This window comes from Aethalodelphis obliquidens, unplaced genomic scaffold, assembly GCF_003676395.1.
Source record: "Aethalodelphis obliquidens isolate GAN/ISIS:26980383/991018 unplaced genomic scaffold, ASM367639v1 scaffold16, whole genome shotgun sequence".
Classification (NCBI taxonomy): domain Eukaryota; kingdom Metazoa; phylum Chordata; class Mammalia; order Artiodactyla; family Delphinidae; genus Aethalodelphis; species Aethalodelphis obliquidens.
The window spans coordinates 1598923-1624423 of record NW_020837960.1 but is presented as its reverse complement, the minus strand read 5'-3'; the positions used below and the strand labels follow the sequence as shown (position 1 = coordinate 1624423).

At 38.8% G+C, this 25501-nt stretch overlaps 1 protein-coding gene across 1 annotated transcript in view; it reads left to right on the top strand.

Annotated features, from left to right (window-relative positions):
* Positions 1-2758: 2758 nt before the first annotated feature.
* The window catches only part of TDRD3 (tudor domain containing 3), a 202139-nt gene continuing 179396 nt past the window's right edge, over positions 2759-25501 (top strand). Inside the window, exon 1 of the mRNA XM_027116135.1 lies at positions 2759-3639. Within this exon, the coding sequence (XP_026971936.1) occupies positions 3599-3639 (41 nt within the window). The 5' untranslated portion in view covers positions 2759-3598. The remainder of the gene's footprint in view (positions 3640-25501) is intronic.

Genomic DNA, 25501 nt, shown 5'->3' with positions numbered 1-25501 from the left:
TTTATACCATTGACTCCAATACATTTAACTCCTCCTTTTTGTCCTCTTGTACCTAACAAAGCTCTTTTGTCATCCTTAGGCTCTCCCCCAGCTTTCAGTTCATTGTAGACTTTATATTTTCTGTAAATCAATGATTCATCTATTAAAAATGGAAATATAATTTTTTTGTCTAGTCAGCTCCTACCATATCCCATGGCACTAACTTATCAATACAGAACATAATTCCAATTTAAAATTTTTGATGTGAAAGAAATTAGTATAATCCATGCTTTTTTCCTTAAATTTTTATTTTGAAAAGTTTCAAACTTAGATAAAAATTTTAAAAAATATATAATGAGCACCCAACCATCCAGATTCACCCATTTTAAACATTCTGCCACATTTGCCTTCTCCCTCTCTTTCACATATATGTATATATATATACATACATATATATAATAGTAAGTTGTAGACACAACTCTTCAGCCATAAATGTTTGACATAAAATTTCTAACATTAAGGACAATATTATCACATCTAAGAAAATTATAATTCCATTGTACTATCTGATATCTAGTCCATTTAAATTTGTGCTTTTGGCCACAAAAATCTCTCCTCCTTTTCCTTCTCCTTATTCTTTTTAAATCCAGGGTTGCATGTTGTTGTCATGTCTCTTTACTCTCTTTAATCTGGAATAATTTTTTTTTTTTTTTTTTTTTTAGTTGAATTGGCTCATTTGAACAGCCCAGGCCAGGTTTCTGGTAGAAGATGCCACATTCTAGATTTATTTGCCCGTTTCCTTATGTTTTACTTGTTCCAACATCTCCTACATATCTTAGCCTTGGCACTCCTGACATCTTGGATCAGGTGGCTATCTTGTTCATTGCAGGATGTTTAACAGAATCCCCCTCCCACCAGATTGTGACAACCAAAATGTCTCCACACATGCCAAATGTGCCCAGGAGATGGGGGTGGGTTCGGGATCCACTTCCTGGTTGTGAACTACTGTCTAGAAGCTTGCTTAAATTCAGGTTAAACAATTTTGGAAAGAATATTTCTCAGATGACGTGTATTTCTAATTGCATTATATCACTAAGCACATAATATCAGATTGTGCCATTAGTGATTCTAGCCTTGATCACTTATTTAAGGCAATGATTATTTTTCTTTAAAGTAAAGGTATGTTTTTCCCTTTTGTAAGAAGTAAGTTATGGCTTGATACTTTGAGACCATGTGAAGATTCTATACTCCTACAATCTTTCACCCAATGCCTTTTAGCATCCTCTGACGGACTCTGGCTGAATCAATTGAGATTGACTTGGAATATGGTGATTTTCTAATTCTATTATTTGTTCTACATTTATTCTCTGGTATTTCTTTGAAAGAAAAGTTTCATCCCCCCTCCTTTTATTTATTTTTACTGGCACTCTGAATTCTTGCATTTTCTTTATCCTTTTTTAAAAATTCAACTATTGTAATTATTCTTTTTGATGCTCATATTATCCCAAATTCCTCCGAATCTTCGACCCATTCTTTAAAGCATTTCTTGAAGTAAGGAAATTTAGTGTTTTGTGGAGCATTTTATGAAAGTTATTTTAAGTACCACACAATGGTAAATTCTTATTGTACACACTGCATATGAGACCAAATGTGTAAAGCCTTCATATTTAACCAGCAAAGAATTCTGATGATTGGGACTTTTTTTTTTTTTTTTCTTTGCGGTATGCGGGCCTCTCACTGTTGTGGCCTCTCCCATTGCGGAGCACAGGCTCCGGACGCGCAGGCTCAGCGGCCATGGCTCACGGGCCCAGCCGCTCCGCGGCATGTGGGATCTTCCCAAACCGGGGCACGAACCCGTGTACCCTGCATCGGCAGGAGTACTCTCAACCACTGCGCCACCAGGGAAGCCCTGGGACAGCATATTACTTTCATAGTTAACAAGTTACACTAGTTGAAAAATTCAATTGGTAAGAGAAAATTCTACAACCAATAAAAATTATTAGCAATTTAATTTTGAGTCATCTATTTAGCTTCAGAATGGTAAATCTTTTCCTGACTCCTGGATATTTTGAATGGTGCCTATAAATTGAAATACACATGTAGTATATCTATGGACTAAACACTGTATACTACTGCAAAATGTAGGGACAAGGATATAGTTATTTCTGATTTAAAAGTGCTTGGAAACATGTTTCATTAAAATCAGGATCTAAGCAACGTGCTTGGACACACATTTCAGTAGCATCACAGCTAAGCAAAGCATCGTGAAAAAATTTTGCATTAAGGAATTTAACTCCACCCAGTGTAATTATCCTCTTCCTTAACTGTCAGTTTCCTCCGCAGTCCCAGGAGCGGCTCTGCCCAATTCCGCAGTCTCTGCTCTAAGTCCACGTTGATGAGGCAGCCCCCGCTATATGGTTGAAGGTTTTAACAGTCTCCCCAAATGACTTGCCACGTGGGACCAGAGCCACTCGATAGAATGTTTCTCCCCAGCAGCCACAAGACTGGAAAACCGGGGAGGGTGGAGCAAACTCTCAGTGAGCGTCTCCCGGGCCCAGCTCCCCTTCCGCCTGTTCCTCCGATTGGCTGGCGTGAGTCTCGGCCGCCCAATCGCGTTGGAGTGTCTCCTGCGCGGCTTGCGGCGCCGCCGCGCATGCCCACTCGAGAGCCGCCCCTACGCTTCAGTCCCCGGGAGAGCCAAAGAAGGGCACCGGCAAGCGGCGGGTGGGAACTGGGCCTGGCAGTGCCCGTGCCAATATCAGAGGGCCGTGCCGGGACCTGGATGGGCCCAGTGGGAGAACGACAGGAAAAACAAGCACCGACAGAACTACCCGATTTCCCCATATACCTTAAGTGCAGGTTTTCCCTGGGTTGACCCATTCATTTTTATTGCAGTGTGGGAGTTGGACAGTCCGATTTAGCTGTGGGAGTCGAAAAAATCCGATTATATTTCTTTTCTTTGTATCCGGGCAGATCGAAAAAGGGAGCAAATGGAGCGAATCTTAATAAGAAAGTAAACTTTTCTCCTGTGTGGAATGGACTGGGAACACCCTTACTTTGACTTTCCCTGTACGAAATGTGGCCTTATTAGCGCATAACTGGAAGCGCTTTTCCGCCACCGCCCGAGCGTTTCAGCTCTAGCGCTGTCCTGCCCTCTCGGAGGTGGCCGCCTGTGGGCGCTGGAAACGGTGCCTTACTTTCTGCTGTACAAAGAACCGCCCCACTAGTTTCCACGGTGTGCAACTCAGAAAAGTGACCCCGAACGAAAAGCAACCGCCTTCGGCGGAGAGGCCGTGCCGTGCTCCTTACCGACAAACTGGCCCCGACTTGCAGGACCCGGCCTGTCCTAGGCGAATCGCCGCTGTCGGCGTGCCACAAGCTCGCAGCCTCACGCCAGGCCGGCCCCTGCGGCCGCTTGGAAAACGCGGCTAGCGGAACCCGCACGCGGAAGCGCCGGGCGCACTGAGCATGCCCAGTTGCAGAGCCGACCAGAGGAGTTTTTTTCTTTTCTTTTCTTTTTTCTTTTTCTTTTCTTTTTTTTTTTTTTTTGGTCTCAAGCAGCAGGCCTTCTCCCCACCCCCACCCGAGCCCCCCACCACCCCCGGCCTAAGCAGCTACCATGGCCGAGGTCCCCGGCGCGGTGTTGTCCCAGGCGGGTTGGTAAGTGGCGAGTATAATCGGCCGCGGGCGCGGGCCGGGCCGGAGTAGGGTTGGGGTTGGGGCGGTGGGGTGCGTGTCGGGGTAGGCGGAGGCCGCCGCCCGCCCCCGGCCTCTCCCCGGGCCCTCCGGGCCGGCTCCGCCCCCGGCGCCACGCGGAGCCCAACGAGTCCCCCAGCTCCCCTCGGCGTGGCGGCGCGGCCTGGGCCCCGGGTGGCGGGCGGCGCGCCGGGGAGAGGCCGGGGGCCGCGGGCAGGGCGGCGGGGCGGGCGGCGACGCAGGCCCGAGCCGAGCCGCGCGGGCGGACCCTCAGCGCCACCGCGCCGCTCCGGGGGTTGTTGCCGCGGCTGGACGAGAGGAGGCGAGGGCTGGAGAACGTAGTGCGGCGGAGAGGGACGAGCACGGCCGGAGCCCGCGGGCCCGCGGGAAGTTGAGGGCACAGCACAGCCCGGGCTGTTGCCGGGCCGCCTCTCCGTCCTCCTTATTACAAAGTACAGGACGGAGTAGGGGAAAGCCGCCCTCTGCGGCACACACACAACTTCTGAAGCTGAGAATGACCATATTAACTCGTGTGGATGCTCCGTAGAAGTTTTCTTGAAAAGATGACGGTGTTCGGATTTTTAAAGACATGTCAAGATTTTAGGATCTGAAAACAATAAAAAAAAATTATGCGAATTAAGCAGTTTCTGCAACTTCGGCCATTAGGGTTGTAAACATCCAGTTTAATTTACTAACGCTTTAACAGGCCTGCATGGGCACAGTCTGGGATGAAGGGTGGGAAGGAGGTTGAAAAAGATTTGCCCCTGCTCTCTGGAAGTTCACTATCTTAGCGAAAAGAGGGGAAGGAGGCATTAAAACAACAAACACAAAAACGGGAAATTGTGGTAAACTGTACAGAGGTGCAGGCAAATGTGGTATGGAATTGGAGAGGAAGGAGAGTTAATTTCCTGGAGAAGTGGGCTTTGGGAGATGGTGAGGAAAAGGCTTTGTAGATACAGAGCCGCTGGAGATGAGGCACAGAGGTAGGAAAGTGCTTATTGGTTTGCAGAATTGATATTAGATCCCTATGGTTCCTCGAAGTAGGAGAGGGTCCAGTGAAGATTAAGACCTTAAAAGTTTGTGGCCAGGTTATGGAGCCTACAAGTGCCTAAAGAATGGATTTGATTTTGTGAATGAAATTTTTGATTAGAGGGCTGTAACACCTGTGTTTTGAAGACACTGTGCCTGGCTCTACTGGCACCTCATTTTACAGGTGAAGAGATTGAGGCACAAAATTGTTAAGTAACTTTCCAAAAAAAATGACATAACTGGAAAGTGGTGGAGTTGAATGGTGAGCACAGAGGGGCTGGTTCCAGCTCTGGTGCTTTTAACTGTTACTGTTCTGACAGTTTTTGCTTTTAACTGTTACTGTTCTGACAGTTTTTGCTTAGAACACCATTGACATAACAAACTGTAGCGTTAAAAACTCACCTTTTTCAGTTTTATTATTGTTCTTCTAACTGGAATTTCTACATTCAGTTTGTTTACCTCACAACGCTATCCTGAAAAATCTCGGATCACTCTTTTTGAGTTTTTCCCCATTCTTCGTTTGATTAACCCTTAGTTCTTCAAATTAGTTGTATGAATTCGTTTACAGTCTTTTACTGCTTTCCAACATGATCCCACCTGTGTTAGAAAGGCCAGTCTCAATATTTTGATTCCAAACACATACTAAATTGTTTTTTGGACTCTAAGATCCTTAAGGGTGGGTAAACTGCATCTTATGTTTCTGTATATCTGTAATCTGGATTTTTGAATTTTATTTTTTTATACAGCAGGTTCTTATTAGTTATTCATTTTATACATATTAGTGTATATATGTCAATCCCAATCTCCCAATTCATCCCACCACCGCACCCCCGCCCCTGCCACTTTACCCCCTTGGTGTCCATATGTTTGTTCTCTACATTTGTGTCTCTATTTCTGTCCTGCAAACTGGTCCATCTGTGCCATTTTTCTAGGTTCCACATATATGTGTTTATATACGATATTTGTTTTTCTCTTTTTGACTTACTTCACTCTGTATGACAGTCTCTAGATCCATCCACGTCTCCGCAAATGACCCAGTTTCGTTCCTTTTAATGGCTGAGTAATATTCCATTGTATATATGTACCACATCTTTATCCATTCATCTGTCGATGGGCATGTAGATTGCTTCCATGACCTGGCTATTGTAAATAGTGCTGCAATAAACATTGGGGCGCATGTGTCTTTTTGAATTATGCTTTTCTCTGGGTATATGCCAAGGAGTGGGGTTGCTGGGTCATATGGTAATTCTATTTTTAGTTTTTTCAGGAACCTCCATACTGTTCTCCATAGTGGCTGTATCAATTTACATTCCCACTAACAGTGCAAGAGGGTTCTCTTTTCTTCACACCCTCTCCAGCATTTGTTGTTTGTAGATTTTCTGATGATGCCCATTCTAACTGGTGTGAGGTGATACCTCATTGTAGTTTTGATTTGCATTTCTCTAATAATTAGTGATGTTGAGCAGTTTTTCATGTGCCTCTTGGCCATCTGTATGTTTTCTTTGGAGAAATGTCTATTTAAGTTTTCTTCCCATTTTTGGATTGGGTTGTTTGTTTTTTTAATATTGAGGTGCAGGTGCTGTTTATATGTTTTGGAGATTAATCCTTTGTCCATTGATCCCTTTGCAAATATTTTCTGCCATTCTGAGGGTTGTCTTTTCGTCGTTTGTAGTTTCCTTTGCTTTGCAAAAGCTTTGAAGTTTCATTAGGTCCCATTTGTTTATTTTTGTTTTTATTTCCATTACTCTAGGAGGTGGATCAAAAAATATCTTGCTGTGATTTATGTTGAACACTGTATAGTGTCCATTTAGTTCTGTAATCCATTTTGAGTTTATTTTTGTGTATGGTGTTAGGGAGTGTTCTGATTTCATTCTTTTACATGTAGCTGTCCAGTTTTCCTAGCACCACTTATTGAAGAGACTGTCTTTTCTCCATTGTATATCCTTGCCTCCTTTGTCATAGATTAGTTGACCATAGGTGCGTGAGTTTGTCTCTGGGCTTTCTGTCCTGTTCCATTGATTTATATTTCAGTTTTTCTGCCAGTAACATAGGGTCTTGATTACTGTGGGTTTTGTAGTACAGTCTGAAGTAAGGGAGTCTCATTCCTCCAGCTCTGTTTTTTTCCCATAAGACTGCTTTGGCTATTCAGGGTCATTTGTGTCTCCATACAAATTTTAAGATTTTTTGTTCTAGTTCTGTAAAAAATGCCATTGGAAATTTGATAGGGATTGCAATGAATCTGTAGATTGCTTTGGGTAGTATAGTCATTTTCACAGTATTGATTCTTCCAATCCAGGAACATGGTATATCTCTCCATCTGTTGGTATCATCTTTAATCTCTTTCATCAGTGTCTTATAGTTTTCTGCATACAGATCTTTTGTCTCCCTAGGTAGGTTTATTCTTAGGTATTTTATTCTTTTTGTTACAATGGTAAATGGGAGTGTTTCCTTAATTTCTCTTTCATATTTTTCATCATTAGTGTATAAGAATGCAAGAGATTTCTGTGCATTAATTTTGTATCCTGCAACTTTACCAAATTCATTGATTAGCTCTAGTAGTTTTCTGGTGGTATCTTTAGGATTCTCTATGTATAGTATCATGTCATCTGCAGACAGTGACAGTTTTACTTCTTCTCTTCCAATTTGTATTCCTTTTATTTCTTTTTCTTCTCTAATTGCCATGGCTAGGACTTCCAAAACTATGTTGAATAAGAGTGGCAAGTGTCTTGTTCCTGATCTTAGGTGAAATGGTTTCAGTTTTTCACCATTGAGAATGTTGTTTGCGGTGGGTTTGTCACACATGGCCTTTATTATGTTGAGGTAGGTTCCCTCTATGCCCACGTTCTGGAGAGTTTTTTTGTCATAAATGGGTGTTGAATTTTGTCAAAATTTCTGCATCTATTGAGATGATCATATGGTTTTTATTCTTCAATTTGTTAATATGGTGTATCACATTGATTGATTTGCATATATTGAAGAATCCTTGCATCCCTGGGTTAAATCCCACTTGATCATGGTGTATGATCCTTTTAATGTGTTGTTGGATTCTGTTTGCTAGTATTTTGTGGAAGATTTTTGCATCTATATTCATCAGTGATATTGGTCTGTAATTTTCTTTTTTTGTAGTATCTTTGGTTTTGGTATCAGGGTGAGGGTGGCCTCAGAGGCCATAGGGTGGCCTCAACCCTATGATTGAGTTTGGGAGCGTTCCTTCCTCTGCAGTTTTTTGGAAGAGTTTGAGAAGGATGGGTTTAGCTTTTCTCTAAATGTTTGATAGAATTCACCTGTGAAGCCGTCTGGTCCTGGACTTTTGTTTGTTGGAAGATGTTTAATCACAGTTCCAATTTCAGTGCTTGTGATTGGTCTGTTCATATTTTCTATTTCTTCCTGATTCAGTCTTGGCAGGTTGTGCATTTCTAAGAATTTGTCCATTTCTTCCAGGTTGTCCATTTTATTGGCAAAGAGTTGCTTGTAGTAGTCTCTTAGGATGCTTTGTATTTCCTCAGTGTCCATTGTAACTTCTCCTTTTTTATTTCTAATGTTATTGATTTGAGTCCCCTCCCTCTTTTTCTTGATGAATCTGGCTAATGGTTTATCTATTTTGTTTATCTTCTCAAAGAACCAGCTTTCAGCTTTATTGATCTTTGCTATTGTCTTCTTTGTTTCTATTTCATTTATTTCTGCTCTGATCTTTATGATTTCTTTCCTTCTACTAATTTTGGGTTTTGTTTGTTCTTCTTTCTCTAGTTCCTTTAGGTGTAAGGCTAGATTGCTTATTTTAAATTTTTCTTGTTTCTTGAGGTAGGCTTGTATAGCTATAAACTTACATCTTAGATCTGCTTTTGCTGCATCTCATAGGTTTTGGATCGTTGGGTTTTCGTTGTCATTTGTCTCTAGGTATTTTTTGATTTCCTGTTTGATTTCTTCCGTGATCTCTTGGTTATTTAGTAACGCATTGTTTAGTCTCCATGTGTTTTTGTTTTTTACGTTTTTTCACCCTGTAATTGATTTCTAATATAGCATTGTGGTCAGAAAAGAAGATGCTTGATATGATTTCAAGTTTCTTAAATTTACTGAGGCTTGATTTGTGACCCAAGATGTGATCTATCCTGGAGAATGTTCCATGTGCACTTGAGAAGAAAGTGTAATCTGCTGTTTTTGGATGGTATGTCCTATAAATATCAATTAAATCTGTCTGATCTATTGTGTCATTTAAAGTTTGTGTTTCCTTACTAGTTTTCTGTTTGGATGATCTGTCCATTGGTGTAAGTGAGGTGTTACAGTCCCCCACTATTATTGTGTTACTGTCGATTTCTTCTTTTATAGTTGTTAGCAATTGCCTTATGTATTGAGCTGCTCCTATGTTGGGTGCATATATATTTATAATTGTTATATCTTCTTTCTGGATTGATCTGTTGATGATTATGTAGTGTTCTTCCTTGTCTCTTGCAACATTTTTTATTTTTAAGTCTATTTTATCTGATATGAGTATTGCTACTGCAGCTTTCTTTTGATTTCCATTTGCATGGTATATCTTTTTCCATCCCCTCACTTTCAGTCTGTATGTGTCCGTAGGTCTGAAGTGGGTCTCTTGTGGATAGCATATATATGGTTCTTGTTTTTGTACCCATTCAGCGAACCTGTGTCTTTTGGTTGGAGCATTTAATCCGTTTATGTTTAAGGTGATTATTGATATGTGTGTTCCTATTACTGTTTTTTAATTGTTATGGGTTTGTGTTTTGTAGATCCTTTTCTTCTCTGTGTTTCCCACTTAGAGAAGTTCCTTTAGCATTTGTTGTAGAGCTGGTTTGGTGGTGCTGAATTCTCTTAGCTTTTGCTTGTCTGTAATGCTTTTGGTTTCTCCATCAGATCTGAATGAGATCCTTGCCACATAGAGTAATCTTGGTTGTAGTTTCTACCCTTTCATCACCTTAAGTATATCATGCTACTCCCTTCTGGCTTGTAGAGTTTCTGCTGAGAAATCAGCTGTTAACCTTATGGGAGTTCCCTTGTATGTTATTTGTTGTTTTTCCCTCTTTGTTCTCAATTTTTCTTTGTCTTTAATTTTTGTCAGTTTGATTACTATGTGTCTTGGCATGTTTCTCCTTGGTTTTATCCTGCCTGGGACTCTGCACTTCCTGGACTTGGGTGGCTGTTTCCTTTCCCATGTTAGGGAAGTTTTGGACTATAATCTCTTTCAATATTTTCTTGGGTCATTTCTCTCTCTCTCGTCTTTCTGGGACCCCTGTAATGTGAATGTTGTTGCGTTTAATGTTGTCCCAGAGGTCTCTTAGGGTGTCTTCATTTCTTTTCATTCTTCTTTCTTTATTCTGTTCTGTGGCAGTGAATTCCACCATTCTGTCTTCCGGGTCACTTACCCGTTTTCTGCCTCAGTTATTCTACTATTGATTCCGTCTAGTGTATTTTTCATTTCAGTTGTATTGTCCATCTTTGTTTGTTCTTTAACTTTTCTAGGTCTTTGTTAAACATTTCTTGCGTCTTCTTGACCTTTGCCTCTATTCTTTTTCCGAGGTCCTGGATCATCTTCACTTATCATTACTCTGAATTATTTTTCTGGAAGGTTGCTTATCTCCACCTTATTTAGTTGTTTTTCTGGGGTTGTATCTTGTTCTTTCATCTGGTACATAGTCCTCTCCTTTTTCATCTTGTCTATCTTTCTGTGAATGTGGTTTTTGTTCCACAGGCTGCAGGATTGTAGTTCGTCTTGCTTCTGCTGTCTGCCCTCTGGTGGATGAGGCTATCTAAGAGGCTTGTGCAGGCTTCCTGATGGCAGGGACTGGTGGTGGGTAGAGCTCAGTAAAAGTTTAATCTGCTTGTCTGCTGATGGGTGGGGCTGGGTTCCCTCCCTGTTGGTGGTTTTGCCTGAGGCGACCCAACACTGGAGCCTCCCCGCTCTTTGATGGGGCTAACGGCGGACTCTCGGAGGGCTCATGCCAAGGAGTACTTCCCAGAACTTCTGCTGCCAGTGTCCTTGTCCTCACGGTGAGCCACAGCCACCCCCTGCCTCTGCAGGAGACCCTCCAACTCTAGCAGGTAGGTCTGGTTCAGTCTCCTATGGGGTCACTGCTCCTTCACCTGGGTCCCGATGCACACACTACTTTGTGTGTGCCCTGCAAGAGTGGAGTCTCTTTTTCCCCCCGTCTTGTCGAAGTCCTGAAATAATCCCCCTAGCCTTCAAAGTCTGATTCTCTAGGAATTTATCCTCCTGTTGCCGGACCCCCAGGTTGGGAAGACTGATGTGGGGCTCAGAACCTTCACTCCAGTGGGTGGACTTCTGTGGTATAAGTGTTCTCCGGTTTGTGAGTCACCCACCCAGCAGTTATGGGATTTGACTTTTTTGTGATTGTGACCGTCCTACCGTCTCCTTGTGCCTTCTCCTTTGTCTTTGTATATGGGGTATCTTTAATCCTGAGTTCCAGTGTCTTCCTGTCAATGATTGTTAGCAGTTAGTTGTGATTCCGGTGCTCTCGCAAGAGGTTGTGAGTGCACGTCCTTCTACTCCGCCATCTTGAACCTATCTCCTACCTTGTATATTCTTGATAAAGTCTGATAGAAATGGACCTTGGATGCGCATGCTCCTGCCAGTCAGAATTCTCTAACCAGGGTCTCTACCCAAGCTTAGTGTTCTTCCTGTCTTTGTTATTTTGTTATAAACCCTCAGCAATGTTATATTGTGACATTTGCCACTTTGTGTTGCAGTTTATCTGTTTACGTGTTTCTTACTCTAGAGTGCTCCTTTTGTGTGGCAGGGACTCATAAAGGCAGGAGGAACCTGTGGGGCTAACAAGACAATATATCTACAAGTTTGGGAGTAATTCCTGATGGGTCTTGAACCCACTAGACTTGGGAAGAAAACAAGAGGATGTCCCAGTCTTATCCGTGACTTGTATTAGATCTTATATTTAAGTAGATATTTGTTATGTTAACATACAGAATCTCAAAGGTGTATGCAGAGAAGAGTACTGGAAGGAGAATTTTTGACCATAGAGCAGCTTTGACCAACTCATTCCAGTTCTGACATCCTGAGTTTCCTTTGACTCTTGGGATTCTCTGTTATTGTCACTGACAAAAACATTTTTTTAGTACTTAGTACTCACTTAATTATTTGCAGGACCTCAAAAGTAATAGATGCTAAAGCACTTAAACTATTATTATCTGTTTTGTCAGTTTCACCTAAAATAGCAGGTTAGGGAAATATTAAGTGCTGAAAAGCTTATGTTTCTGAAAATGTGATCTTCATGGGGTGCAGGTGATCTGTATAGACTGATCTATATTCTAGTTTATGTTATTTTTTGAGCTCATTTTTTTCTTTTAAGTCTTTAATCTTCATTATAACCCCCATAAAAATCTATATTTTAAAATGTAACTCCCAATAGGAGCCACCTTGGCTGACTTTACAATAATGTTCTTCCTTAGTAGCCAGTAGCACGGAAGGTGTTAGGTTTGCTGATCTGAACTGAAAAGTCTAGAAACTTTTCCAGTATAGTGATTATGTTTAAATATTGCAGGAAATCGTACATTGGTCCTTTGTAATGCTTACTTATATGCATGGAATAACTACTGAGAGAAGATATTTGACTCTAGATTTGTCTGCATAACAGATTTACTTCACTCTGCCTTTTTTTTTTTTTCTTTTCTCTTGAGATTTCCTTAAGGGTGAATTTTGTACTTCTATTAACCTTTTGGATTTTTTTTTTAAAGCCTTTCAGAACTTTTTTTTTTAATAGAAACATGTTAAGGAAACATAATCAACTGTGTTTAATTTTGAAAAAGTTTTTTTTTTAATAGAATTAGTGATTGTATAGCTTAACTCCCTCAGTGTGCAAATAAGGAAGCTGAAACACTGGTATCAACAGTTTGCTCAGAGATACAAGCGGCAGAACCATGAATACAGCCCAAATGTCTGGAATAAAGATTCAGTACTGATTTCCACTGAGTCCTGGTGACCATGTTTAATTTAAATTGTTTGTCAAATATAACACATTTGAAAATTGAATATTGGATTAAAGCATTTTTTGTGATGTGTAAATTTCCTTTCCTCTTTGGGAAGGATAGGTGCTTATACTGAGGAGTGATGCTGTTGGAATCAAAGAAACCTTTACCTTTTGGTGGTTCACCTAATTGCTGATTAGGCTTATCTAAAAATCTGTTTAATTCTGTATTTTTTGAAGTCTAAGAATATCTGAAAAAGTAAGGCACTCTGTTGCATGTATTTGCCTTACCCAGCAGTTTTGAGTTGAAGAAACCATAAGGAAGCATTGGAAGTAGTGTGTTTCCATTTTATTCTGAAAGAACATATTTTCTAAGAAACCCTGGGTTTCTAACATCTGAAGTTTAACTTGGTTGTGCTTTGAGGTGGGTTGTTTTTTTTTTTTTTTTTTTTTTTTGGTGGGTAGGGCGAAGTTGGAGGGATAAGAGAGGGTGAACATAAAGGTCTTCTTATCTTGTCCCCCTTGAATTTCACCTTCCCTTTTGGAGTTATCTCTCCTTGATTACTGGTACTACCCCCATACTGATATCCTCTGGCCCAAGTGTATACCAAACTTCACTCCCTTGGTTTCACCTTTGAACAACTAAGAAAGGCTACAAGTATAAATGTCTTTATCAAAACACTACTAGAGGAGAATATTTGTTTATGGGATAACTGGAGAAAAGAAGATGCACAATGGCAGCATAGATTATAAAGTGATGGTTCGCTTGTGTTGAGGAGCATGCCCTGCTATTCCACATATTGCCTTGAGATAGCTGCTCCAGAGAGGTGGGACAACTTCAGGATATTTTGCTGGGATTTCTGATTCTTAGCTTTTGACCTGCCCACAGATGGAGAGCTGTTTTTTACATCCCATCACCTAGAAACTTCCTCCAAAACACATCAAGACCAAGAAAGTCAGATTCCTGTTGTGTAGCTACCCCTGCACTTATCTTGTTTGTTTTTTTTTCTGAGAAACACGCCAATTCCCCAGGAGATTGCTGGTAAATGAGTTCAATCCAAGTGAGAAACGCTCTTTGTAGTATCATAAATATAACTATACCTTCATATAATATATTGTTGGTAATAGTCATGCATAAGAGTTTATGCAAAGGGTATCAGAAGTTTTGTTCCCTCATATTATTCCAGCATAACTCTTAGGCATAAGTGTATTTGTAAAGAATTTTGGTAGTTCTTTCTAAGGTTATGTGCTAAGTGCAGGATTCTTTTATTTTCTAGAATTATAAAATACTTCATCATTACCACTTTGCTATACATGTATTCTTGGTACTCTCTTTTGGAAAGGATCAGAAACATTAAGACACTTTTTAGGTGAAACAGAATAATAGACTGTGCTGAAGAACACTAGAAGAAACCAGCTGCCTTATATTTGGTTTTGGGGAGAGCTTATTGGAGACATCTTTCCATTTTGAAATATTTCCTGTTTTTTTAATGAGCATTTGTTATTGTATCTTTGGTTTATATTGTTTGTGAAGTTATAATATTCAAATGTAATAAGTGTTGTTGACCGTCTGTCTCAAAATATGTTACATATTACCTGGTTGTTTCTGTTGATATTGTAAAGTGTCATTAATACACAAAAAAGACTGTGTATTCTGTTAAACTGTGCAAGTTTTCAGGTTGGAAGGTGCTATTTGCAGTATTTTTTTTGGTGAATAACCTATAAATCTAGTTTTAACTGCCTGTCTTTGACTGCCTCAAGCATAAAGGGGGTATAAAAAGAAACTTGCTACCTCAGCAAGTTGAAAATAATTTTCTCCTCATACAGCAGCATTTGCTAGATCGAGTAAAAATTGCATAGTAACATTTCAAGAGCCATAAAAATATAACATATATATTTTTTGGCTTATGCTTTCTTCTTTTGACAAAACAACGATATTGGCATTTTGTCTTATCATGTTAAGTCCCATGTGTCTAGAAATTCTGACTTTTTGAAAGGTATAGAATCTGGAACTAGCTGAAGAACACTTTATCTCTGTATAATTTTTAGAAGAAGCAGACTGCACTTTCAGCAATGCAAAATTTTTCTTGTAAAAATTGAGAAAACATTGTGAAGTCATAGAATGACAAAGAAAAGCAGAGAGATAGCAGGAAATGTGTGGTGATAAAGTAATAAAGTGAGTCAAAGATACTCATAGCAGAAGCACATTGCGATGTAGAGAAAGAGGAAAGAACAACATTGTGCTCTGGGGCTGGACAGAGCCTACATGTACCTTAGTACTGTAATCTCTGCATGTTTCACACCCTTGCTCGATGGGTGTGAGTCTGTGTGCAAATGTGAGCGCTTCTCACTCATTTTACAGTTTTACAGCCTTTAACGTGGAGACAAATAGCTACCTTCATCTTAGTATAGTGCTACTGAAGGTATGATATCTTTACAACAATAAGTAAGTCTTTGCAGTAATGCAGGGAAATATGTAATCCTATAGTAATGTGTATACTGAAATACAAGTAGTAAATATTTGTACCTCTTATACACAAGGCACTGTGTTTGTTGTTAGGATGATGTACAAGACAGGCAGAATTTAAACATTTTATACACTGGTATTTTGCTTCCAGGGTGTTGTTGAGAGCAGTTAACCCCCACTTGGGAAGTATGAAAGGCTTTCTAGAACTAGTGATGTATAAGTAGGGTATGTTATATATGCCAACTCAATATGGTGTCTAGTCTTTGTCTATGAAAAAAAACAAGGCAGATTCATTGATGTACTCATTCATCAAATAATTATTGAACATCTTTTTGTGGCAGGCACTTTCTATTTTTTTTTATTCAGGGTTCTACTGCATTTTCACTCACTTTCCTGAAATTAGAGAAAGAACTAGATCAGGTCGAGGAAAAACGTTTTCCTTTTATTACAAAGTAGTATTTATTTATTTTTTTTGAGTTGAATAATATATATTATTTTATACTGCAGGTTCTTGTTAGTCATCAGTTTTATACACATCAGTGTATAAATGTCAATCCCAATCACCCAATTCATCACACAACCACCTCCACCCCCCTCACGGCTTTCCCCGCTTGGTGTCCATACGTTTGTCCTCTACATCTGTGTCTCAATTTCTGCCCTGCAAACCAGTTAATCTGTACCATTTTTCTAGGTTCCACATATATGCGTTAATATACGATATTTGTTTTTCTCCTTCTGACTTACTTCATTCTGTATGACAGTCTCTAGATCCATCCACATCTCAACATATGACCCAATTTCGTTCCTTCTTATGGCTGAGTAATATTCCATTGTATATATGTACTACAACTTCTTTATCCATTTGTGTGTTGATGGGCATTTAGGTTGCTTCCATGACCTGGCTATTGTAAATAGTGCTGCAATGAACATTGGGGTGCATGTGTCTTTTTGAATTATGGTTTTCTCTGGGTATATGGCCAATAGTGCTATTTCTGGATCATATGGTAATTCTAGTTTTAGATTTTTCTTTTTTCTTTCTTTTTTTTTTTTTTTTTGTGGTACGCGGGCCTCTCACTGTTGTGGCCTCTCCTGTTGCGGAGCACAGGCTCTGGACGCACAGGCTCAGTGACCACGGCTCACGGGCCCAGCCGCTCCGTGGCATCTTCCCGGACCGGGGCACGAACCCGTGTCCCCTGCATCGGCAGGCGGACTCTCAACCACTGTGCCACCAGGGAAGCACTATTTTTAGGTTTTTAAGGAACCTCCATACTGTTCTCCTTAGTGGCTGTGTCATTCCCACCAACAGTGCAAGAGGGTTCCCTTTTTTTCACACCCTCTCCAGCATTTGTTGTTTGTAGGTTTTCGGATGATGCCCATTCTAACTGGTGTGAGGTGATGCCTCATTGTAGTTTGATTTGCATTTCTCTAATAATTATTGATGTTGAGCAGTTCTTCATGTGCTTCTGGGCCATCTGTATGTCTTCTTTGCAGAAATGTCTATTTAGTTCTTCTGCCCATTTTTGGATTGGGTTGTTTGTTTTTTTAATATTGAGCTGCATGAGCTATTTATGTATTTTGAAGATGAATCCTTTGTTGATTCGTTGGCAAATATTTTCTTCCATTCTGAGGGTTGTCTTTTCGTCTTGTTTATGGTGTCCTTTGCTGTGCAAAAGCTTTGAAGTTTCATTAGGTCCCATTTGTTTATTTTTGTTTTTATTTCCATTACTCTAGGAGGTGGATGAAAAAAGATCTTGCTGTGAGTGTTTTTCAAAGAGTGTTCTTCCTGTGTTTTCCTCTAAGAGTTTTATAGTGTCCACTCTTACATTTAGGTCTGTAATCCATTTTGAGTTTATTTTTGTGTATGGTGTTAGGGACTGTTCTGATTTCATTCTTTTACATGTAGCTGTCCAGTTTTCCCAGCACCACTTATTAAAGAGACTGTCTTTTCTCCATTGTATATCCTTGCCTCCTTTGTCATAGATTAGTTGACCATAGGTGCGTGGGTTTATCTCTGGGCTGTCTATCTTGTTCCATTGATCTATGTTTCTGTTTTTGTGCCAGTACCGTATTGTCTTGATTACTGTAGCTTTATAGTATAGTCTGAAGTCAGGGAGTCTGATTGCTCCAGCTCCGTTTTTTCCCCTCAAGACTGCTTTGGCTATTTGGGGTCTTTTGTGTCTCCATCCAAATTTTAATATTTTTTGTTCTAGTTCCATAAAAAATGCCATTGGTAATTTGATAGGGATTGCATTGAATCTGTAGATTGCTTTGGGTAGTAGAGTCATTTTCACAATATTGATTCTTCCAATCCAAGAACATGGTATATCTCTCCATCTGTTGGTATCATCTTTAATCTCTTTCATCAGTGTTTTATAGTTTTCTGCATACAGGTCTTTTGTCTCCCCAGTTAGGTTTATTCCTAGGTATTTTATTCTTTTTGTTGCAATGGTAAATGGGAGTGTTTCCTTAATTTCTCTTTCAGATTTTTCATCATTAGTGTATAGGAATGCAAGAGATTTCTGTGCATTAATTTTGTATCCTGCAACTTTACCAAATTCATTGATTAGCTCTAGTAGTTTTCTGGTGGCATCTTTAGGATTCTCTATGTATAGTGTTACATCATCTGCAAACAGTGACAGTTTTACTTCTTTTCCAATTTGTATTCCTTTTATTTCTTTTTCTTCTTTGATTGCTGTGGCTAGGACTTCCAAAACTATGTTGAATAATAGTGGCAAGAGTAGACATCCTTGTCTTATTCCTGATCTTGGACGAAATGGTTTCAGTTTTTCACCATTGAGAATGATGTTTGCTGTGGGTTTTGTCATATATGGCCTTTATTATGTTGAGATAGGTTCTCTCTGTGCCCACTTTCTGGAGAGTTTTTATCATAAATGGGTGTTGAATTTTATCAAAAGCTTATTCTGCATCTATTGAGATGATCATATGGTTTTTATTCTTCAATTTGTTAATATGGTGTATCACATTGATTGATTTGCGTATATTGAAGAATCCTTGCACCCCTGGGTTAAATCCCACTTGATCATGGTGTATGATCCTTTTAATGTGTTGTTGGATTCTGTTTGCTAGTATTTTGTGGTTGATTTCTGCATCTATATTCATTAGTAATATTGGTCTGTAATTTTCTTTTTTTGTAGTATCTTTGGCTGCTTTTGGTATCAGGGTGATGGTGGCCTCATAGAATAAGTTTGGGAGTGTTACTTCCTCCGCAATTTTTTGGAAAGTTTGAGAAGGATGGGTGTTAGCTCTTCTCTAAATGTTTGATAGAATTCGCCTGTGAAGCCATCTGGTCCTGGACTTTTGTTTGTTGGAAGATGTTTAATCACAGTTCCAATTTCAGTGCTTGTGATTGGTCTGTTCATATTTTCTATTTCTTCCTGATTCAGTCTTGGCATGTTGTGCATTTCTAAGAATTTGTCCATTTCTTCCAGGTTGTCCATTTTATTGGCATACAGTTGCTTGTAGTAGTCTCTTAGGATGCTTTTTATTTCTCTGGTGTCTGTTGTACATCTCCTTTTTCATTTCTAATTTCATTGATTTGAGTCCTCTCTGTCTTTTTCTTGGTGAGTCTGGCTAATGCTTTATCAATTTTGTTTATCTTCTCAAAGAACCAGCTTTCAGCTTTATTGATCTTTGCTATTGTCTTCGTTGTTTCTCTTTCATTTATTTTTGCTCTGATCTTTATGATTTCTTTCCTTCTGCTAACTTTGGGATTTGTTTCTTTTTCTTTCTCTAGTTCCTTAGGCATAAGGTTAGATTGTTTGAGATTTTTCTTGTTTCTTGAGGTAGGCTTGTATAGCTATAAACTTCCCCTTAGAACTGCTTTTGCTGCATCCCATAGGTTTTGGATTGTTGTGTTTTCATTGATTTGTCTTTAGGTGTTTTTTGATTTCCTCAGGGATCTCTTGGTTATTTAGTAACGTATTGTTTAGCCTCCACGTTTTTGTGTTTTTTACATTTTTTCTCTGTAATTCATTTCTAATCTCATAGCGTGGTCAGAAAAGATGCTTGATATGATTTCAGTTCTCTTAAATTTACTGAGGCTTGATTTGTGACCCAAGATGTGATCATCCTGGAGAATGTTCTGTGTGCACTTGAGAAGAAAGTTTAATCTGCTGTTTTTGGATGGAATGTCCTATAAATATCAGTTAAATCTATCTGGTCTGTTGTGTCATTTAAAGCTTCTGTTTCCTTATTTATTTTCATTTTAGATGATCTGTCCATTGGTGTTAGTTAGGTGTTAAAGTCCCCTACTATTATTGTGTTACTGTCGATTTCCTCTTTTATAGCTGTCAGCATTTGCCTTATGTATTGAGGTGCTCCTATGTTGGGTGCATATATATTTATAATTGTTATATCTTCTTCTTGGATTGATCCCCTGATCATTATGTAGTGTCCTTCATTGTCTCCTGTAACATTCTTTATTTTAAAGTTTATTTTATCTGATATGAGTATTGCTACTCCAGCTTTCTTTTGATTTCCATTTGCATGGAATATCTTTTTCCATCCCCTCACTTTCAATCTGAATGTGTCCCTAGGTCTGAAGTGGGTCTCTTGTAGACAGCATATATATGGGTCTTGTTTTTGTATACATTCAGCAAGCCTGTGTCTTTTGGTTGGAGCATTTAATCATTCACATTTAGGGTAATTTTCAATATGTATGTTCCTATGCCCATTTTCTTAATTGTTTTGGGTTTGTTTTTGTAGGTCCTTTTCTTCTCTTGTGTTTCCCACTTAGAGAAGTTCCTTTAGCATTTGCTGTAGAGCTGGTTTGGTGGTGCTGAATTCTCTTAGCTTTTGCTTGACTATAAAGGTATGGATTTTTCCACTGAATCTGAATGAGATCCTTGCCGGGTAGAGTAATCTTGGTTGTAGGTTCTTCCCTTTCATCACTTTAAGTATATCATGCCACTCCCTTCTGGCTTGTAGAGTTTCTGTTGAGAACTCAGCTGTTAACCTTATGGGAGTTCCCTTGCATGTTCTTTGTCGTTTTTCCCTTGCTGCTTTTAATAATTTTTCTTTGTCTTTAATATTTGCCATTTTGATTACTATGTGTCTCGGCATGTTTCACCTTGGGTTTATCCTGTGTGGGACTCTCTGCACTTCCTGGACTTGGGTGGGTATTTCCTTTCCCATGTTAGGGAAGTTTTGGACTATAATCTCTTCAAATATTTTCTCTGGTCCTTTCTCTCTCTCTTCTTCTGGGACCCCTCTAATGCGAATGTTGTTGCATTTAATTTTGCCCCAGTTGTCTTTTAGGCTGTCTTCATTTCTTTTCATTCTTTTTTCTTTATTCTGTTCCACAGCAGTGAATTCCACCATTCTGTCTTCCAGGTCACTTATCCTTTCTTCTTCCTCAATTATTCTGCTATTGATTCCTTCTAGTATAGTTTTCATTTCAGTTATTGTATTGTTCATCTGTGTTTGTTCATTGTTTAATTCTTTTAGGTCTTTGTTAAACATTTCTTGCATCTTCTCGATCTTTGCCTGCATTCTTTTTCCGAGGTCCTGGATCATCTTCACTATCTTTGTTATGAATTTTTTTTAGGAAGGTTGCCGATCTCCACTTCATTTAGTTGTTTTCTGGGGTTTTATCTTGTTCCTTCATCTGGTACATAGCCCTCTGCCTTTTCATCTTGTTTATCTTTCTGTGCATGTGGTTTTTGTTCCACAGGCTGCAGGATTGTAGTTCTTCTTGATTCTGCTGTCTGCCCTCCAGGCACTTTCTTTTGGTATGATCAGGTGTAGTCTTAGGGGAGAAAGCCATTAATTATATATTCAAACATATTGCATCCATAAAATATATTAGAGAGGAGAAGGGATATGGCTCCATAAGAGCATATAAAAGGGAAATTTGGTGTCTTCCTGGTGGTCAGAGAATGCTTCTATGAGACCTGGAGGATAAGTGGCAATTAGACCAAGTAGGGGGAAAGCAGCATATGCGGAGATCATATGGCAGTAGGGAGCATGGTGAGTACAAAGGACTGAATTACCAGTATTAATGGAGGTCAAGGCAGAGAGGCAGTATAGTAAGGTGGGACTGGGAGATACCCAGGGACTAGATCATGTAGCTTGGGCCTTGTAAGTCACGGTAAGTTTCATTTTTATTTTTAGGCAACAGAAATCAGTCGTACAGTTTTATTAGGGGGTGGGAGGATTGAAGTAGGAACGAGATCTTAGTTACATTTTGAGGTATCCTTGCATTGAAGAAAATGGATTGGAGCTAGGTAAGAGTAGATGGACGGAATGGTGGTGATGATTGAGATGGAGAGCAGTAGATTGATTTGAGTGATAATTTATGAGGTAAAATCGACAGAACTTTATGTGAGTAAGAGAGAAGGAAGTGTCAAGGGTTTGATTTCTTGGTTTCTGGCTTGTATACCTGAACTGAATACGGTACAGTTAGACTATTAGAAGACCACATTCTTGAGGGGTGGATCTTGAATCAAAGTTGGACATTATTTGAGTGTGAAGTGCCTTTGAGTCATCTAAAGTAAGATGCCAGTTGGGCATTAGGAAATATTGGGCTGGCCAAAAAGTTCATTTAGGTTTTTCTGTAACAGCTTAGAAGCGAACTTTTTGGTCAACTAAATACTAATCTTGCACTCAGCAGAGAAGACTGGGTTAGAGATATACATTTGTGGTCATTTGAGTATAGTTGATGGTGAAGCAGAGCATGGATGAGATCATCTAAGGCTGCACTGTCCAATATAGTAGACATTAGCCATGTGTATCTGCTGAGCACTTGAAATGGGTCTAGTCCAAATTCAGATGTGATGTAAATGTAAAATACACACTGATTTTGGAGACTTATTACAAAAAAGGAATGTAAATATCTCTCATTAAGTTTTGTATATTGTTTACAGTATTGAAATAATATTCTCAATATATTGTGTTAAAACATATTATTAAATTAATTTCACCTGTTTACTTTTTAAAATGTGGTCACTAGAAAATTGAAAATACATATGTGAGTTGCATTATATTTCTGTTAGACAGCAGTCATCTATGATCTAAAGACCAGGCTTTGAGTAGGAAGAGGCTAGGTTCAAGCAATGACAAATTTCATCATTTTTAGAGGACAATTAGCCTTTAAGGAGCTGCCAGAGGGGGAAAAAGCATATTAAGTCATTGACTTTTCTAAGAAGAGAAAACAGATATAATCTCTTAAGAGTTCTGTGACAAGATTACTTGATTAGGTCATCATTAGTTTATTGACTTGCTGGTATTATAGATTGAGAGCAGTTTTTAAGACAGTCTTTATAAATTTAAGGTATCTGAAGATCATTTTAAAAAAATTCTCCCCAAATCCCCCCAAAAGTCCTCTAGATATAAAATGCAAGTAAAACTCAGTTGCAGCTTTTCAGAAGACAATCTATCATAAATATTAAGTGAACATGTTAAGAAAAAACATTTTTATTTTGCTAAATTTCTAAGCAGGACCTTGAGAAGTTTGATAAATACCTAATGTGAAACATTAAACATAAGTATTGATGGAAGAAGTTGCTAAATAAGTTAAGCCAACATTTTATAACGGATATTGGAATTGTATTGTTTTGAGAGGTTTTTTTGGCTCTGCTGAGCGACATGTCTGATCTTAGTTCCCGGACCAGGGATCGAACCCACGCCCCATGCAGTGGAAGCGCAGAGTCCTAACCACTGGACAGCTAGGGAGTTACCGAGAAATAGTTGATGCATGTAAGTTTAAGTGTCCAGAAAGTTGATAGGTAATCATGATAAAATTAATGAAATAATTTTACCTTTTTCTCTAGATATAGTTTTGATTTTATATTCAAGCTAAATGAATATTTGGCTTTTCTAATTAGTTAAAGTAGTTTGATTGATGCCTTGTTATTTTGTAAGCTCCAGTAAGGCAAGGATCCAGTCTTTTCATTTTTCTGTAGTATTCGTAGCATTTAGCAGGGTGTGAGGTATACAGTAGACACTTAAATGCTTGTGGAATGAATGCTAGTGTCATCTTAATTAGTCTCAGTATCTTTCATCATATTGTTTTTGTGTTTTCCAGGAACACAAAATTTCTTCAAGCTTTTTGTAGAGTAGAAAATTGTTATTTCTGAAGTGAATGTTGTGAAATGAAAAAAAAAACCCAACAGTTTTATAAAGAACGTAATCTCCTCAGAAATATAGGAAATAATCTTACACAAATACTTCTCTATTTTGATACTTATCTCTAACTGAATATAAAGACATATACCTACAAGTTTAGATGTAAATTTTGAAATATGTTGATAAAATTTCTTTGCTTGGGACAACCAGCTGTTTCTGTGGGGGCTTTGAAATGTTCTTTCTCAAAGCAGTGTTAATTAGAAACTTTTCAGAAGCTCATTAAGTTAGTATATGTTTGTCCTAGGCCCTAATTATTTCTTTATACATTAGATATTTTATGAGATATGCTACTAATTTTTACTTGTCTTTTTGATATTTTAGAATTGTTAGCTTCGGGTCCCTGATTAGAAAGGTGTTAGGATGACGAGATTGTAATTCATTCTAGGACCTTTGATGAGGCAAAGAAGTAGGCATTTAGGCACCTTGTAGCCTAGTAAGCTGGCATAGGCTCCCAATCCACCTGAAGACACTGCCAAGCACACGTTGCTCTTTTGTTATTTAAATTATGAACACCAAAAAGGACCATGTATATGTTACTAGTTAGAATACAAAGCATGTGAAATAGGCTCCTTCTCAGTATCCTTTTTCAGTGGCCCTTTCTGCCTGAGCTGAGAGCCCAAGTTGGTATAAAGGGGCTCCTAGTCTTATTGGTTTACCATGATCTTTTGTCCAGGCTGTTTGCTGATTTCTCAGTCTGTGTCACTGTCATCTATGAGTAATAGTGAGATTTCTTCAGGGCTATGTTTATTTGACTTCTTTTCTCAGTTGAGCTTCTTGGGGAGGGATGGGGTAGGTTAATACCCATGCTACATCAGAATCTTCTTTCCTTGCTACATTTGGAAGTTTTACAGCATCGGCATGTACTGTTTCCTTATTTTGGTTGCTGATAAATTTTTTGACTTGCTTTTTCTGGCTGTGGTTGTTTTCTTTGTTTTTACTATTTTTTCCCTTGTTCACTTAATTAGTTACACATCCATCAGAAGTTCTTATGAGCATATATTAATTAGGTGTTTCTTTGATAATTAAAAATTGATAAATAATAAAGTATTATGTATACCTAATTAATTGCTATACCAATACCATGAAATTTCGGTGCCCTGTTTTGTGTCTTTGTTTACATCCTTGTTGTTGCAAAGTGATCACCTAACATAACTTTTAACTTTGTTGGTAGACATACTTAGCTGCTCTTTGCTACCATTATACTCATTACATTTTCTACCAGTTACATAGACAAGGTTTGTTTTGTAGTGATAGTTCACAATTGAATTTTATCTTCATAAAATTAGATGTACATCTTAACAAATTGAGAGTTTAACAAATTGAAATTTTGATTTGACATCATGAAAAAGATAATCCAGTGTAGTGGTATAGAATTTAATGGGTACAGGGTAATGAGAAAGGACTTAATATTTGAGTGATACATGACAGAAATCATGTATACATACTGAAGTCTGATTGAAAATGCAGTAGGGCCTCGAAGTTTTTGCCAGTTTATATTTATGTGAATGAACATTTACACTGATATTATTTTAATTAAAATGCAAAAACTGGCCCAAGATAGACACTTGTAATACTTAGAAAACCGCTCTGTATTAGTTAGATTGAAGGCTAGGCTGCTGTAATAGAGGCCCCTCATTACAGAGGGCTCAAGAATGTAGCCTCCTTTTCTTCTGTCACAAAACAAAGTGATGGGGAATTTTGCTTTGTGCTGTCATTTAGGGACCTGGGTTCCTTACATCTTACTGATTTGTTGTCCTCTTACCCCTGCTACTTCAAGTGAGGTCCTCAGACCAACAGCATTGGCGTTACCTCATAGTTTATTTGTAATGTAGAATCTCAGATCTCTACTACAGACTTGGTAAATCAGTACCTGCATTTTAACAGGATTCTCTCAGTGTTTCTTCTGTACATTAAAGTTTGAGAAGCACTGCTCTAGGGCCTTGTCATTGTTATCATGGTCAAAGCCTTATCTGAGTTTCAGGTAACAGGAAAAGGAAAGACAGCAGAGAGCCATAGAGTCGTTGTTCCCTGTTGGGGAAGGTGGCACACATCATGTCCTTGGTTTCCAAGAACTTTCGTCTCAATCTGCCTGTAAGGGATTCTCAGAAATGTGGTTTAGTTCAGTTATTCTCAAACTATCTGCCAGTTTTAAAAATATCCAGTTTCTCACAGATCAGTAATTTTGTAAACTGAAATCTTTCAGCAATGTCAGATTGCTTCTAAATGCTTACCT